The following is a 15,599-nucleotide window of genomic DNA, read 5'->3' as shown; positions in this document are numbered from 1 at the left end:
ACAAAATAATATTAGGGTGGTACAAAAGTAATTGCAGTTTTTACAATCTTTCAATGACAAAAAAACACAATAACTTTTGCACCCACCTTAATTTGCACCCCTAGTTCACATACTACAAAAATTAAGTTAAATGGATCACAGACCAAAATGTAAGCGCTAATACTATAAAAATTTTAGAAGAAAATAATAGAGGAGTAAATTTTCATGACCTTGGTTAGCATTTTCTTAGATGTGATGCCAAAAGCCTAAGTATCAAAAGAAAAAGTCGATGAATTGGACTTCATCAAAATTATAAACTTTTGGCTGGGTGTGGTGACTCATGCCAGTAATCCCAGCATTTTGGGAGGCCAAAGCAGGTGGATTGCCCAAGCTCAGGAATTCAGTACCAGCCTAGGCAACATGGTGAAACCCCATCTCTACCAGAAATACAAAATTTGTCCAGGCACGGTGGCATGTGCCTGTGGTCCCAGCTACTTGGGAGGATGAGGTGGGAGGATCACTTGAGCCTGGGAGGCAGAGGTTGCACTGAGTTGAGATCACATCACTGTATTCCAGCCTGGGTGGCAGAGTGAGACCCCATCTCAAAAAAAAAAAAAATTAAAACTTCTGTGCTTTTAAAGATATGATCAAGAAAGTAAAAAGACAACCCACAGCATGGCAAAAGATATTTGCAGATGATGTATCTGATAAGGAACTTGTATCTAGAATGTGTAAACAATACTTACAACTCAATAACAGACAGCCCAATGTAAAACGTGGACGAAGGATCTGAATAGATGTTTTTCCAAAGAAGATGTATACATAGTCAATAAGCACCTGAAAAGATGCTTGGCATCATTAGTCATCAGAGAAATGCAAATCAAAACCACAGTGAGATACCACTTCACACTAGGATAGTTATCAAAGAGTCAGATAATAACAGGTGCTGCCAAGAATGTGGAGAAATTGGAGCCCTCGTACATTACAAGTAGGAACGTAAAATGGTGCAGCCATTAAGAAAAGTCTGACATTTCCTCAAACGGTTAAACATAGAGTTACCATATAACCTAGCAATTCCACTTCTAGGTATACACCCAAAATATATGAAAATATATCTACACAAAAACTTATACACTCATTTTCATATAGCCAGAAGTTGGGAACAGCCCCAGAAAAACAAATGTGATATGTTCATATAGCCGAGTATTATACAGCAGTAAACAGAAATGAAGTACTGATACATACTACACATGATTGGATCTTGAAAACCTTATGTGAAGTAAAAGATGCAAGTCACAAAACACCACATGTTATATGAATTCATTTATATAAGTTGTCCAGAATAGGCAAATGTATAGAAACAGGAAATAGGTTAATGGTTGCCTAGGTCATGGAGAGCCTGTGGTGGAATAAGGAATGAGTGTTAATGGGTATGCAGTCTCTTTTTGTAGGTGATGAAACTGTCCCTATATTAATTGTAGTGATGATTATACAACTCTGTGAATGTTAAAAAACATTGAATAGTACATTTTCCACCCCCGTCCTTGATTCAGGAGAATAGTACATTTTAAAAGGAACAATTATATGTGAAATATATTTCAGTAAGCCTATTTTAAAGAAAGACTTAAAATACTACAAAGTATGTTCTGTAAACAAAATGAAATTAATGTGGAAATTAAGAGAAAGACAACTGGAAAATCTCCACACGCTTGAGTATTAAACAGCACACTTCTAAATAATCCTTGGATTAAAAAGGATGACTCAAGGGGAATTAGATATTCACAAAGTGATAAAGGAATGCTACAAATAACGTATATACACAAAAATATGGTGACCTCAATGAAATCGACCAATTTCCTTTAAAGTCACAAATTAATAAAACTGTCCTAAGAAGAAATACATAACCTGAATAGTCAGATATCTATTAAAGAAAATTAAATTTATAGTTTAAAACCTCCTGAAAAAGAAATCTCCCAGCCCAGATAATTTCACTGTATTCTTATAGTCATTTGAAGAAGAAATAATACCAAATTCTGCACCACCTTTTTCAGAAAACAGGAAGGGGAAGAATAATTCCCAACTCATTTTGTAAAGCCAGCATTACCTTGGTAACAAAACCAGATAAACACCTACAAGAAAATAAAACTACAGACTGACATCCCTCTTGAATATAAACCCAAAATCATTAACAAAATACTAATAAGTCAAGCCTTAGTTCCTCAGACTTTCAGGTCCCTCTTCCAGAATCTGCAGATGTCCCAAGGGAAAAATGGTCCCAAATGCTAGGTGCCTCTCTCTGGATTTTTTTCTTCTATATCTGGATACCATAATGCTTCACTGCGCTGTTAATTCTCCAGCACCTTTGAACTGTTTCGTTTGTTTTTTTTTTTTCCATGTGGGGTCCCCTCAATTTCCTCAGTAGAAGGCTTGATCCCACTTAGGTAATCATTAGCAGAAGTGGAGCTCCTCAGATCAGCTTTTCACATCATGAGATCCATAACTGGATTCTCATAAAATATTACCAACAGGTTTTTTGAGTCAAAAGCTTTCTTAGACCTCCTTCTTTGGTGCTCCTTTTCTACCTTGCATGTTGCCTTTCTCCTAGCCTTTTCTCTTTCATTCATTGATCCTTATGCTCTCCAATATTCACAGAATTATGTCGGCTTAATCCACCACATCTTTCAGATATTATTGAGATTCCATTATTTGCCAGTGACTAGTATTTTATATGTAATGGCTTATTTAATCCTCATATCACTATGAGTTGAGATAGCAGTAGTCCCATTTTTCATTTGAGGAAACAGAAGTTCTAAGAGACTGTGCAGCTAGTAAGTGTCATGGCCTAGCTTGGATTCAAACTCAGGTTTGTATCTCTCCCAAACCTGGACTCTTTATCACTATAATATATATGGCCTGTCATGCCAGACAACATTCGTTTGCATGTCTATCTTCTTTCCAACTAGGGCTGTAGACTCCCTAAAAGAGAGTTATTTTGGTGGTGTGAAATTGCTATTGCTTAAGAGAATCAAAATTAGTCCAATTATAGAAGAAAGTAACTACTGATTTTGCCTTATTGATATGTTTCCTTGGTTTCTAGTAGCACTTACTAGGTACCCTGTGTGTTACTCTTAGTGGTTTACATTGCTTTACTAAAGCAGATTGTGAGCAGAAAATAGTGAATTTTGACAAAAATATCTATACAGTGCTCCTCCACTTACAGTAGGGTTATGTCCTGATAAAACTAGCATCACTTGAAAATATAAATAAAAAATTATTTAATATACCTAACCTATTGAACATTATAGCTTAGCATAGCCTGCCTTAACTGTGCTCAGAACACATCTTAGCCTACAGTTGGACAAAATCATGTAGCACAAAGCCTACTCTTATAATAAAGTGTTGAATATCTCATATAATTTATTGAGTACTATACTGAAAGTGAAAACAGAATGATTGTATTGGTACTTAAAGTGCAGTTTCTAGTGAATGCATATGGCTTTCACACCATTGTAAAGTCCAAAAATTCTAAGTCAAACTAAGTCAGAGACTGTCTATAGAATCAAAATCAAACTCTTATTTAAGAAAATGGAATAGGCACCACTTTGCAGAAATTGGGTTTCTGGCTTATAAATTACATGGGTAGAAAAAACTGAATTTTGTTTAAAAAAAAAAAAAGTAATACATTCACTAAGGTGTGATTAATCCTCTGTGAATGCTGCACGAAATTAGGATCTAGAATCTTTCCTATGCCTAGTAACAGAGGTAGATGTGGAAAGTATCTGGGTAGTTTCTTTTCTGTGGACAGACTCTTGCAAACCCTCTTTTGGTATGTCCTTTAATCTCTCTGTCCTGGTTTTTATCATATTCTGCTTTTACCTTAGTCATCTGGCTAGGTGTCACCTCCAGCAGCTATTTCATTCACCTTTGTTATACCTAAGGGCACTAGGCCAGTGCCTTTCACAGTAGTAGATAATGAAATATGTATACTGAATATGCAACAGAATATATATTCAGTTACTGCCTAAGCAATAATGGAATTTCCAACAACTTTCTTCTTGAGTAGCATACAGGAGTTTATATTAGGGGTAAGAAATCACTGGCTCAGCACTTAATTTCATTCAGTCCAAGGAAAGGACAAGAAGTAATCTTGGCTCACGCCTGTAGTCCCAGCTACTTGGGAAGTTGAGGCACAAGAATCACTTGAAGTGCAGGGTAAGGAGTAGAAGGTTTCAGTGAGCTGAGATTGTGCCACTGCACTCTAGCCTGGGCAACAGAGCAAGACTATGTCTCAAAAAAAAAAAAAAAAAAAAAGGTAATCTTCTTTATGTCTATAATTTTAGAAATATAATTTGTCATTAATATGCTTTGAAACACCAGATATTGGTAAATATGGCAGAAATTTAATACTAGTGCTCTCTGGTCAGTTATTCCTTTTGTGTTTTCTGTTTTCCAACTTTCCTACAATAAATAGTCCATACTTGTAGGCTCTGAGAAGATCACTACCTTTGATAAGAAAAAAAAACAGAAAATCTGCATTGAAAGAAATGTTAGAGAGTATCCAGTACCTTTTTTTTCTTATTTTATGATTTTTTTTTCAAATCCACATAGAAAAAGTAGATGTGTAGAGTATCCAGTACTTTTGATAAGAAAATTTCCTCTCAACATGTCCTACATGTATTAACCATCTATCCAGCCCCTGCTGCTAAACTTTCAGGGACAGGTAACTATCCACTGAGGCAGCCTGTTTCATTTTTCTCTTTCATTCATTCAACCTTATGCTCTCCAAAGTTCACAGAATTATATCTGATTAATCTACCACATCTTTCAGATATTTAAAAGCAGTTATCATGTGCCTTTGGCAAATACTCAGGCAGTATGTCTTATCTGTTTGCATTCTAGCAGTCTAGTTTTCTTTCTCTCTAATGGGCTATTACAAAGAACTGAAATGTATGCTTCAACTTTATTTATTGTAAAGATAAGATTCTTTGTCTTAGTTCTTAATTGCAAATGCAAGTAACTAAAGTATTTCCATTTCTTTGTCACAGTAAAATAAGTTGTGTTTCACTTCAGTCCTGTTAAATCCTTATCAAAATCAAGATTAACCTTCTTCCCTTTTGCTTGATTTTGGTTCTCTTAAGTAATGAGGACTTTCAAGACACCAAGAGATCTTAGAGACCAGTCAGAGGACAGTCCCCTGCCCCTTTTGTACTAAAACCATTATTAAAAAAAAAAAAAAAAAAGAAAAAGACACAACAGTGTTAACAACCAGTTATTATTACATGTATTGCAGCCCTCTGCAACTCTTCAAGGTTTTTCGCGCAATCAGGGTTAGCTTCACAGTGGGGCAGCATTCTGCCCCTTTTATATTCTAAGAGTAGATATGATGTGACTGAACCTCACCATAGCCAACCTGTTACCTCATATTCAATAAACCCAGTGAATGTCCCCTTTGTTCTTTGATATAAAAACATTAAACATCAAGTTGGTACAATTTTTAAAATATATTTCTCAAAAAGACCTTGCCCAGTCTGGGCAACATAGGAAGATCCAATCTCTACAAAAAAAATTTTTTTAATTAGCCAGGTGTGGCGGTACATGCATGTGGTCGCAGCTACTCTGGAGGCTGAGGCAGGAGGCTCACTTGAGCCCAAGAGGTTGACGCTGCAGTGAGCTATGACTCCACTACTGCACTCCAGCTTGGGCAACAGAATGGGAGCCTCTCTCAAAAACAAAAAATAAACTTTCCAAGTATTACATGTTCAATTTTTTGCAATAACGTAAACTATGTCTCTCTCAGAAAAAGTACACGCAGAACTTAATGTGACTTACTTGAAAACAGCCAATAGTTACAACTTAGTTATTTTCACATTTCTCTCCCCAAAGGAGATTTTTAAAAAACTATTAAAGGTATGGTTCTTAATATGGTTTCAGGCCTACAAGTGGAAATTTGAATAACAGTCTCATAGAACCTTCTCTTGAAAAGTTTTACTTTGCCGTGAATTTGTGGTTCTTTAGAAAAATATTGTTCCATATTACCAATGAACGTTGTTGCCTACATAAAGGATATAGGAGAAGAGATAATAACAAAGTGTTGGAAACTGAAAAGCAAATAAGCATAGCAGACCACCTGAATCCTAAGCCAGCAGAGGGAAAAACCAAGAAGCAACCCGATATACCCAGCAAAACCTCCAAACATTCCGGATTTGGGGATACCAGGAACCTTGGAAGTGATTGGTGGGGTAAATGTAAAGCCAAAAACAGGAGACCTGATAGATTGTTTAAATGAACAGTTGATCTTCAGGTCATGTCCTCCACCCTAGCATACAACTGGTGCTTTATTCCCTGAAGAGTATAAAACAGAGGGCCTCCGGACTAGGGAGCACTGGGCACAGTTGAGATGTGGATGCGATCTTGAACACAGATGAAATGAGTGTATGCGTACTGAATGCTGAGATGCCCAGTCTTCATTCCTCACTCAGCTAACAGAATGCTGCCTACCTGCCCTCAACCTCCAAGCAAGAAACTAAAAGATGCCTTTCTTGGGAATGGACCCGCCCAAGAATAAAGACCTGAAGATTTGTCACTGGGTCATTCCCAAGGAAAAAAACCCAGTCCATTCATTTTACAGTAAAGCCCAGAGTCAACAGACCCACTAATCACAACCTCCAATCAGCTTTTTAGCACCTACTCTCAAATATGAGCAGAGAACAGAGGATCACTAGATACCTGAGTAAAGCCTCTTACACAAAAGATAAAGGCCACACTAATGGGGCGGGGAGATAACTTGGATGAAGCAGAGACTTTCTGAGAAAATAAAACTTTAATAAGAAAGGAAACAGTGATTAATATCCTCAGAGAGATATGAGAAGAAATTATAATCACAGGACACGAACAGAATGATACTTTTTATGAAAGGAAAATTCAGGAAACCAAAAAGCTCTGAGCAATCAAAACTACAATAGCGGAAATAAGAAAACAATGTTTAGAAGATAAATCTGTGTAACCCTCCCAGGAAGAAACCCCCTCCCCCAAAAAAGATGAAGCAATAGAAAATAAAGACAAGATATGAAAATTGGAGAACCAGGTCAAAAAAATTTAATATAATTAGAAATTGAACCATGGTACAAGTCACATAGGTTTAAAATTTAGCCACAATGGAAAAATTTAAAAATAGGTAAAATTAATTTAGCTATATATCTGTTTTGTATTTGTACTGAGAAAACATCAAATTTGATTAGCCACATTTCAGATGTTCAAAAGGCCACATGTGGCTAGTAGCTATACCATGCTGGGCTATGTAGATCTGAATAACAGTTTTTTTTTTGTTTGTTTGTTTTTTTTTTGAGACGGAGTTTCACTCATGTTACCCAGGCTGGAGTGCAATGGCGCGATCTCGGCTCACCGCAACCTCCGCCTCCTGGGTTCAGGCAATTCTCCTGCCTCAGCCTCCTGAGTAGCTGGGATTATAGGCACGCACCACCATGCCCAGCTAATGTTTTGTATTTTTGGTAGAGACGGAGTTTCACCATGTTGACCAGGATGGTCTCGATCTCTTGACCTCATGATCCACCCGCCTCGGCCTCCCAAAGTGCTGGGATTACAGGCTTGAGCCACCGCGCCCGGCTGAATAACAGTTTTTAAAAAGGAAAAAAAAGGGGCAGGATAGAGATATGAAAATTTTCAAAGACTGAAGGGTAGTAGTTTCCAAACTGAATAGGTTCTCATAAAAGCCCAGCCAAATAGATGAGTTAGATCTCAACCAAGGAACTCCATCATGATATTTCAAACTACCAAGAACTCAGAGAAACCTCTGCAGGCTTCTAAGAGGAAAAAAACAAAATGTTATAGTCAAAGGAACAGATACCAATAAAGCTTTAGACTTCTCATCAGTACTGACAGACAATATGGATCAATACTTTTTAAAAGTATGAAGGAAAAGGCCAGACACAGTAGCTCACACCTATAATCCCAGCACTTTGGGAGGCCAAGACAGGAGGATCCCTTGAGACCAGGAGTTTGAGATCAGCTTAGGCAATATATTGAGACCCTGTGTCTACAAAAAAAAAAAAAATTTTTTTTTAAATTAAAAATTAGCCAAGCTGGGTGTGGTGGCTCACACCTGTAATCCCAGCACTTTGGGAGGCCAAGACAGGAGGATCCCTTGAGACCAGGAGTTTGAGATCAGCTTAGGCAATATATTGAGACCCTGTGTCTACAAAAAAAAAAAAAATTTTTTTTTAAATTAAAAATTAGCCAAGCTGGGTGTGGTGGCTCACACCTGTAATCCCAGCACTTTGGGAGGCCAAGGTGGGTGGATTGCCTAAGGTCAGAAATTCGACACCAACCTGGTCAATATGGTGAACCCCATCTCTACTAAAAAACACAAAAATTAGCTGGGCGTGGCAGTGGGCACCTGTCATCCTAGCTACTTGGGAAGCTGAGGCAGGAGACTCACTTAAACCAGAGAGGCAGAGGTTGCAGTGCAGAGATTGCACCAGTTTACTCCAGCCTGGGCAATAGAGTGATAGAGTGAGACTCCATCTGGATTTAAAAAAAAAAAAAAAAAATTAGCCATGGCATGCACCTGTAGTTCCAGCTACTTGGGAAGATTGCTTGAGTCCAGGAGTTCAAGACTGCAGTGAGTCATGTTGTGCCTCTACACTTTAGCCTGGGCAGCAGAGTGAGACCTCATTTCTAAAGTGAAAATTAAAAAATCTGCAGGCAGGGCCAGGCACGGTGGCTCACGCCTGTAATCCCAGCACTTTGGGAGGCCGAGGCGGGTGGATCACGAGGTCAAGAGATCGAGACCATCCTGGTCAACACGGTGAAACCCCGTCTCTACTAAAACTACAAAAAATTAGCTGGGCATGGTGGCGCGTGCCTGTAATCCCAGCTACTCAGGAGGCTGAGGCAGGAGAATTGCCTGAACCCAGGAGGCGGAGGTTGCGGTGAGCCGAGATCGCACCATTGCACTCCAGCCTGGGTAACATGAGTGAAACTCCGTCTCAAAAAAAAAAAAAAAAATCTGCAGGCAAAGCACCACCAACCTCTAATTCTATAACCAGCCAAAATACCAACCATATTAGAGGATAGAAAAAAGGCATTTTCAAAGATCCTAGATCTCAGAAAATATACCTGCCATGCTCCCTCATTTAATAGGCTACTGGAGAATGCACAGAGTAACAAAACAATGAGGACACAAAACAAAGAATGAGGAAAATGTGAGAAACAAGAAACAAGAGAAAGGCGAAAGGAATCCCTAGATGAAACTGTGAGCCAGGCCTAGAGTCCAAGTAGCCCAGATTAGAGTAGGTCAGAAGGAACCAAGGAAGACCTCATCAAGAACGTGCAGTTGACAGAGCACCTTATGGGACTGAGTGTGGATTTAGACAACCAGCAGAGAGTTAGGGGTTGAATTAGTAATAAGTACACAGAAAACTAAGCAAATAAAAGATAAAAGAAAAATTATAAATTCTAAATGTTGAGCAAGTTAACTTTATTAAGAGGATAAGAAGGGCAGGTAGGCAAAGTGGTGAGAAATTGTAAATGAACTAAAGTTCATCTTTCATGGTGTGAAATCAATACATTGGTTTTTTGGTTTTTTATTTTGGTTTTTTTGTTTTGTTTTGTTTTGTTTTGTTTTTGAGGAGGGAGTCTCATTCTTTCGCCCAGGCTGGAGTACAGTGGTGTAATGTTGGCTCACTGCACCCTCCACCTCCCAGGCTCAAACAATTCTCCCACCTCAGCCTCCCAAGCAGCTGGGACTACTGGCATGCACCTCCATGCCCAGCTAATTTTTTGTATTTTTAGTAGAGACAGGGTTTCATCATGTTGGCCAGGCTTACCTCAAACTCCTGAACCTCAAGTCATCTGCCCGACTCAGTCTCCCAAAGTGCTGGGATTACAGGCATGAGCCACCATGCCCGGTTCTTAAACAGTTCTTAAAACAAATACAAGAAAGGAGTGGTATAGGCATGTTATCTGAAAATAGGAAGGTAAAAAGCAAAATAATGAGGTGTTGAACATGGTTGGTTCTGGATAAAAAAATAAAGGGGAGAAGCAGTATACCATTTTTTCTAACAAACTTGGTAAAACTATATGTAACCCTGAAGTGTACATAATATGTAGCTTTTCTTTTAAAAGAAACATAGTAAATCTGGATGAATAAAAGATCTTTACCAGGCCCACGATAATGAATGTCCTTATCGCCTAGCATTGAGTATTGGTTCCGCTGCATGGATGTGGATGGAGATGGCATACTCTCCATGTATGAGCTGGAGTACTTCTATGAGGAGCAGTGTGAACGGATGGAAACCATGGGAATAGAGCCCTTGCCATTCCATGATTTACTATGCCAGATGCTTGACCTAGTGAAGCCAGCCACTGATGGTGAGACCAAGCAATGGGACATTTGCACTGTTCACCTATGTATGGGGTGGGGGGGGGGGTCACAGAATCCTAGATTGTCCTAAATTATTTAACTTTTCAGAGTCTTCCAACCAGGCTTCCCAGTACAGAGGTGTTTAAAGTTTCTCCTTAACTATTAGCGTAGCAATTTTTTTTTTTTTTTGAGATGTAGTCTCACTTTGTCACCCAGGCTGGAGTGCTGTGGTACAATGTCGGCTCACTGCAACCTCCACCTCCTAGATTCAAGCGATTCTTCTGCCTCAGCTTCCCAAGTAGCTGGGATTACAGGAGTCTGTTACCATGCCCAGCTAATTTATGTATTTTTATTAGAGACAGGATTTCACCATGTTAGCCAGGCTGGTCTTGAACTCCTGACATCAGGTGATCCGCCTGCCTCAGCCTCCCAAAGTGCTGGTGTTACAGGCATAAGCCACCACACTCAGCCTTAGTGTAGCAATTTATGGCGAGTCTACTATTTAAGAAATAGGAATTTAAGGTCGGGCACGGTAGCTCATGCCTGTAATCAACACTGGGAGGCTGAGGCAGGCTGATCACGAGGTCAGGAGATCAAGACCATCCTGCCCAACATGATGAAATCCCATCTCAAAAAAAAGAAAAGAAATAGGATTTTACACCAGGCACGGTGGTGTGTGCCTCTAGTCCTAGCTACAGAGGCTGAGCTGGGAGGATTGCATTATGATTGTGCATGTGAGTAGCCACTGCACTCCAGCCTGGGCCACACAGCAAGACCCCATCTCTTTTTTAAAAACAAAATGAAAGCAGGGTTTGGGGGATGAAAGAGGATTTTTCCTTAGACACAGAAAGCACATGAGGAGAGATGGGAAGGAACTGCTTAATGGGCACAGAGTTTCCTTTTGGGGTGATGATATTGTTATAGAACTAGAAAGTGGTAATGATTGTACAACATTGTGAGTGTACTAAAAGCCACTAAATTGTGCACTTTAAATTTGTTTAAATGGTGAATTTGTTAGTAAATTTTACCTCAATTAATTTTTTTTATTTTGAAAATAGGACTTTTATAATAAACATATATCTATACTTTTAGACATCAGTGAAAGTTGTTTTTCTCTTGCCAAAATAGCTCTTGATGAAATTTACCAGATTTGTTTATTTTTATGTAGGCAAAATAACTCTAAGAGATCTGAAGAGATGCAGAATGGCTCACATCTTCTATGACACTTTCTTTAATCTGGAGAAATATTTAGACCATGAACAGAGAGATCCCTTTGCGGTCCAGAAGGTATCAGTATAATTTTAACTTTTATTTGAGGGCTGCAGTATCAGGGGCCGTGTGTGCTACATATTAAAATGGTGTCTACATGCTGGAATTTCAGTAAAGCGAAAATATTTACAACATTTCATTAAAGACTAAAAAGAGGCAACAAAGGACTTACGGCACATGTCTCTCCACAGCTGATCATCAGGTTTAGGTAACCTGCATCTGCCTAAGCACTTTCCATTGAGTGAACTGTTTGGCTTATCTGCTGATACACACACTGGAAACTTGTTACAAACAAGTAGTTTTGAAAAAAATTTGTCCTTCTAACTAACTTTTAAAAATATATCAACAGGGCCAGGTGCAGTGGCTTACACCTGTAGTCCCAGCACTTGGGGAGGCTGAGGCAAGTGGATCACGAGGTCAGGAGATCGAGACCATGCTTGCCAACATGGCAAAACCCTGTCTCTACTAAACATACAAAAAAAAATTAGCTGGGCGTGGTGGCATGTGCCTGTACTCCTTGCTACTGAGGAGACTAGGGCAGGAGAATCGCTTGAACCCAGGTTGTGGAGGTTGCAGTGAGCCAAGATCGTACCACTGCACTCCAGCCTGGGTGACAGAGAGAGACTCCATCTTAAAAAAAAAAAAAAAAACAATAGGCACATCTGTATTAGAAACTATAGTGGCCTTGATTCAGTTGTACCATTCATTTTCAGGATTCCATTGTAAATAGCTTTCCCCATTGCAGTAAAACCTGGAAGGTCTCCATGATAGAAAAACTTAAAATAATATAACACTATTTTAAGTGTTAATGATTGCTATACATGGGTATCAGTTTTGAATGTCATTCTACATCTGAATAAAGATGAATACCGTTCCCTAGACACAAAAACATGTGGACCTTTAGAAAACCCTGGATATACAGTCCATGTTAAAAATAAAAATGGATCTCCACCGCCCTTATGTTACATACAAGAAAAAATAAATAAATAATAAAAATGGAATATCACCCCTTGCTTTTACCATTCCTCTAAGAAGTAAAAATTATGTTAAGAATAGACTATTGCCAGGCGCGGTGGCTCAAGCCTGTAATCCCAGCACTTTGGGAGGCGGAGGCAGGTGGATCACGAGGTCAAGAGATTGAGACCATCCTGGTCAACATGGTGAAACCCCGTCACTACTAAAAACACAAAACATTAGCTGGGCATAGTGGCGCGTGCCTGTAATCCCAGCCACTCAGGAGGTTGAGGCAGGAGAATTGCCTGAACCCAGGAGGCGGAGTTTGTGGTGAGCCGAGATCGCGCCATTGCACTCCAGCCTGGGTAACAAGAGTGAAACTCTGTCTCAAAAAAAAAATAAAATAAATAAATAAATAAAGAATAGACTATTTCAGTTGAGTAACAATAAACTATAAGAAGCTTTTGCAGTCTTTTTTCTTCTACATGTTTCATAACTGTTTGACCTAAATAGTAATAATATGAAGATTACCTTCTAAAAACAAATATTCTGCAGCCGATCTCCACATACCAAGTTGCATTATCGCTGGTTTAAAGTCTATTTCATTGAATTGAACATGCTCCATTGCTTTATATTTCTCTAAGCAAAAACAAAACTCCAAATATTGCCAGTTGTAAGCCTGTGATGCATTGCAAGTTCATAAATGTTAAAAGACAGAGATGGGGTCTTAAAATGAATTAAGTATAGTAATTAATAGTGGTCATTGTTTAGGAACTTAACATTATTCTTGGCACAACTAACTCTAGATCCTACGTCAGCACTAACTCATGTTCAGCTTGGAAAGACAGTTTATCTGAAACATACAATTCAAGAAAACTCATGAAAGTGTGTAGTCTTTTCCCTCTTATTTTCTTTGTGATACCATTTTTGCTCTAAAATTTTTACCTTTAAATTTTACTTTTCTTTATAAATGGTACAATTATTGATATTTGTCCTGATCTACAAAGAACATTATTAGCCAGAAAGTGCTTAATAAATTCTGGACACTGTGTTGAAGAGATACTGTATATATGAAGATGACAGAGATACAAGAGCAAAGGTGGCAACCAAAACATCTACATTAGAAAAAAGGAAGTGATATGGAGAGAAGGGCTGTTGCCAGGAAGATATCACAGATAACATGGTATCTGAGTTGGCTTTTAAACAGCAAAAATTTGCCAGAGAATGGGAGTTTGGGGAAGGTACATTTCAGGCAGGACTGTGCAAACCACAAGTAACTCCAGGTGGCTGCTGTGCACAGTGCCAGAGGAGAGGGGACCAGAGAAACATCTCTAATTTCAAGGTTAAAGAATCTAGACTTACCAGATGCTGTGCCTTGTGCTTGTAGTCCCACCTACTTAGGAAGCTAAGACAGGAGGATCACTTGAGGCCAGGGGTTCGAGACCAGCCTGAACAACATAGTGAGACCGTGTGTCTACAAAAAAATTTAAAAATTAGCAGGGCATGGTGGCATACCTGTAGTCTCAGCTACTCAGTAGGCTGAGCCAGGAGAATCACTTGACCCCAGATTTTGAGGCTGGCAGTAAGCTATTATTTTTTTTCTTTTTTTTTCTTTTAATTTTTTTAAAGCCAGTCAAATTTAGCAGTGGGGGGTTGTATACCAACTTTAGTGACACTAATGTTAGTAAGTTCTGATAACCCACTACCATCGGACCAGCCGGCAGTAAGCTATTATTACACCTCTGCACTCCAGACTGGGCAACAGAGTAAGACCCTGTCTCTTTTAAAAAAAAAAGTTTGAATCAGCCAAGCACGGTGGCTCACACTTATAAACCAGCACTTTGGGAGGCTGAGGTGGGTGGACACCTGAGGTCAGGAGTTTGAGACCAGCCTGGCCAACATGACAAAAGCCCATCTCTACAAAATACAAAATTAGCTGGACATGGTGACACTCGCCTGTAGTCCCAACTACCTGGGAAGCTGTGGCAAAAGAATTGCTTGAACCCAGGAGGCGGAGGCTGCAGTACCCTCCAGCCTGGGCAACAGTGTGAGACTCCATCTCAGGGAAAAAAAAAAAAAAAGGTATCTATACCTAAAAAATCTAGCAGCTAAACAGTTATAATTTTGCCCTTTGACGTGTAGAAAACTACCATAGGAATGTTACCTTAGCACCTCTTTAAACCTGTTGAAATGAAATATTTTTGAGGTAGGATTTTTTCAGCAGTATACATTTGTGATTATCTATCTCCACTTCTTTGTTTTTGATTATTTTTGTTTCTTGTTGCTGTCTTCTTTCCAATCAGGATGTTGAGAGTGATGGTCCTGAGCCCTCTGACTGGGACCGGTTTGCTGCTGAGGAGTATGAGACTCTTGTTGCGGAGGAATCTGCCCAAGCACAATTCCAGGAAGGGTGAGTGAGTTTCCCTATGTCTTGTGGAACTTTTTAACAGGAATGCGCATGTCCAGAGTATTAAAACCCCCTTACAAAATTCTTTTGTATTTTTTCCATTTTTGAATAGCATAAAAATATAATTTAACCAACTTCAGTTAAAAGAATATTTTTTCCAGCAATCTTCACTCATTTCCTGATAGAGTCTTCTCAAGTCCATTTCCTTTAACAAGTCTTATCTTTCACTGGAAACCAAAATCACTGAGCAATCAAACTGCTATTTTAGTGATATTGATAAAGTCTGTAGATAAAGAGGAGGCTAGAATAACTAAAACGCCTTCAAATAATAAAGATGATAATGTTTAAAACAAATCTTTATTACACATGGTTTTGTGCAGGAAGTAACATCTACATGTTATTTCTACTGGTCAGGCATAATTCCATATAGGGACCATGTTAAGAAATTTATGCAAGAATTCGACTGTTTGGATCATTTCAGCAACTTTATAATTTGCTGGTTTTTTCCATCATCTTGTAATAGCTCCTTTTGCAATTCCTCCAATTCTTTCTTAGTCATAGCTTCTCTAAAGGCCTCAATTAATCTTTCTCATTAATGTAACATGCTTT

General features: G+C 38.8%; 1 protein-coding gene across 4 annotated transcripts in view; it reads left to right on the top strand.

The window, feature by feature from the left end:
* Positions 1 to 15,599, top strand: part of PPP2R3A (protein phosphatase 2 regulatory subunit B''alpha) — a 180,597-nt gene that overhangs the window by 147,117 nt on the left and 17,881 nt on the right. For all 4 annotated transcript variants that reach the window (XM_017501023.2, XM_017501022.2, XM_017501019.2 and 1 more), the window contains 3 exons: positions 10,193 to 10,368; positions 11,529 to 11,647; positions 14,887 to 14,993. In XM_017501023.2, coding sequence (XP_017356512.1) covers positions 10,193 to 10,368; positions 11,529 to 11,647; positions 14,887 to 14,993 — 402 coding nt within the window. The remainder of the gene's footprint in view (positions 1 to 10,192; positions 10,369 to 11,528; positions 11,648 to 14,886; positions 14,994 to 15,599) is intronic.

This window comes from Cebus imitator, unplaced genomic scaffold (genome assembly GCF_001604975.1).
Source record: "Cebus imitator isolate Cc_AM_T3 unplaced genomic scaffold, Cebus_imitator-1.0 Scaffold277, whole genome shotgun sequence".
In the NCBI taxonomy this organism is placed as follows: domain Eukaryota; kingdom Metazoa; phylum Chordata; class Mammalia; order Primates; family Cebidae; genus Cebus; species Cebus imitator.
The sequence above is the reverse complement of the archived record's forward strand: the minus strand, read 5'-3'. Positions and strand labels throughout refer to the sequence as shown.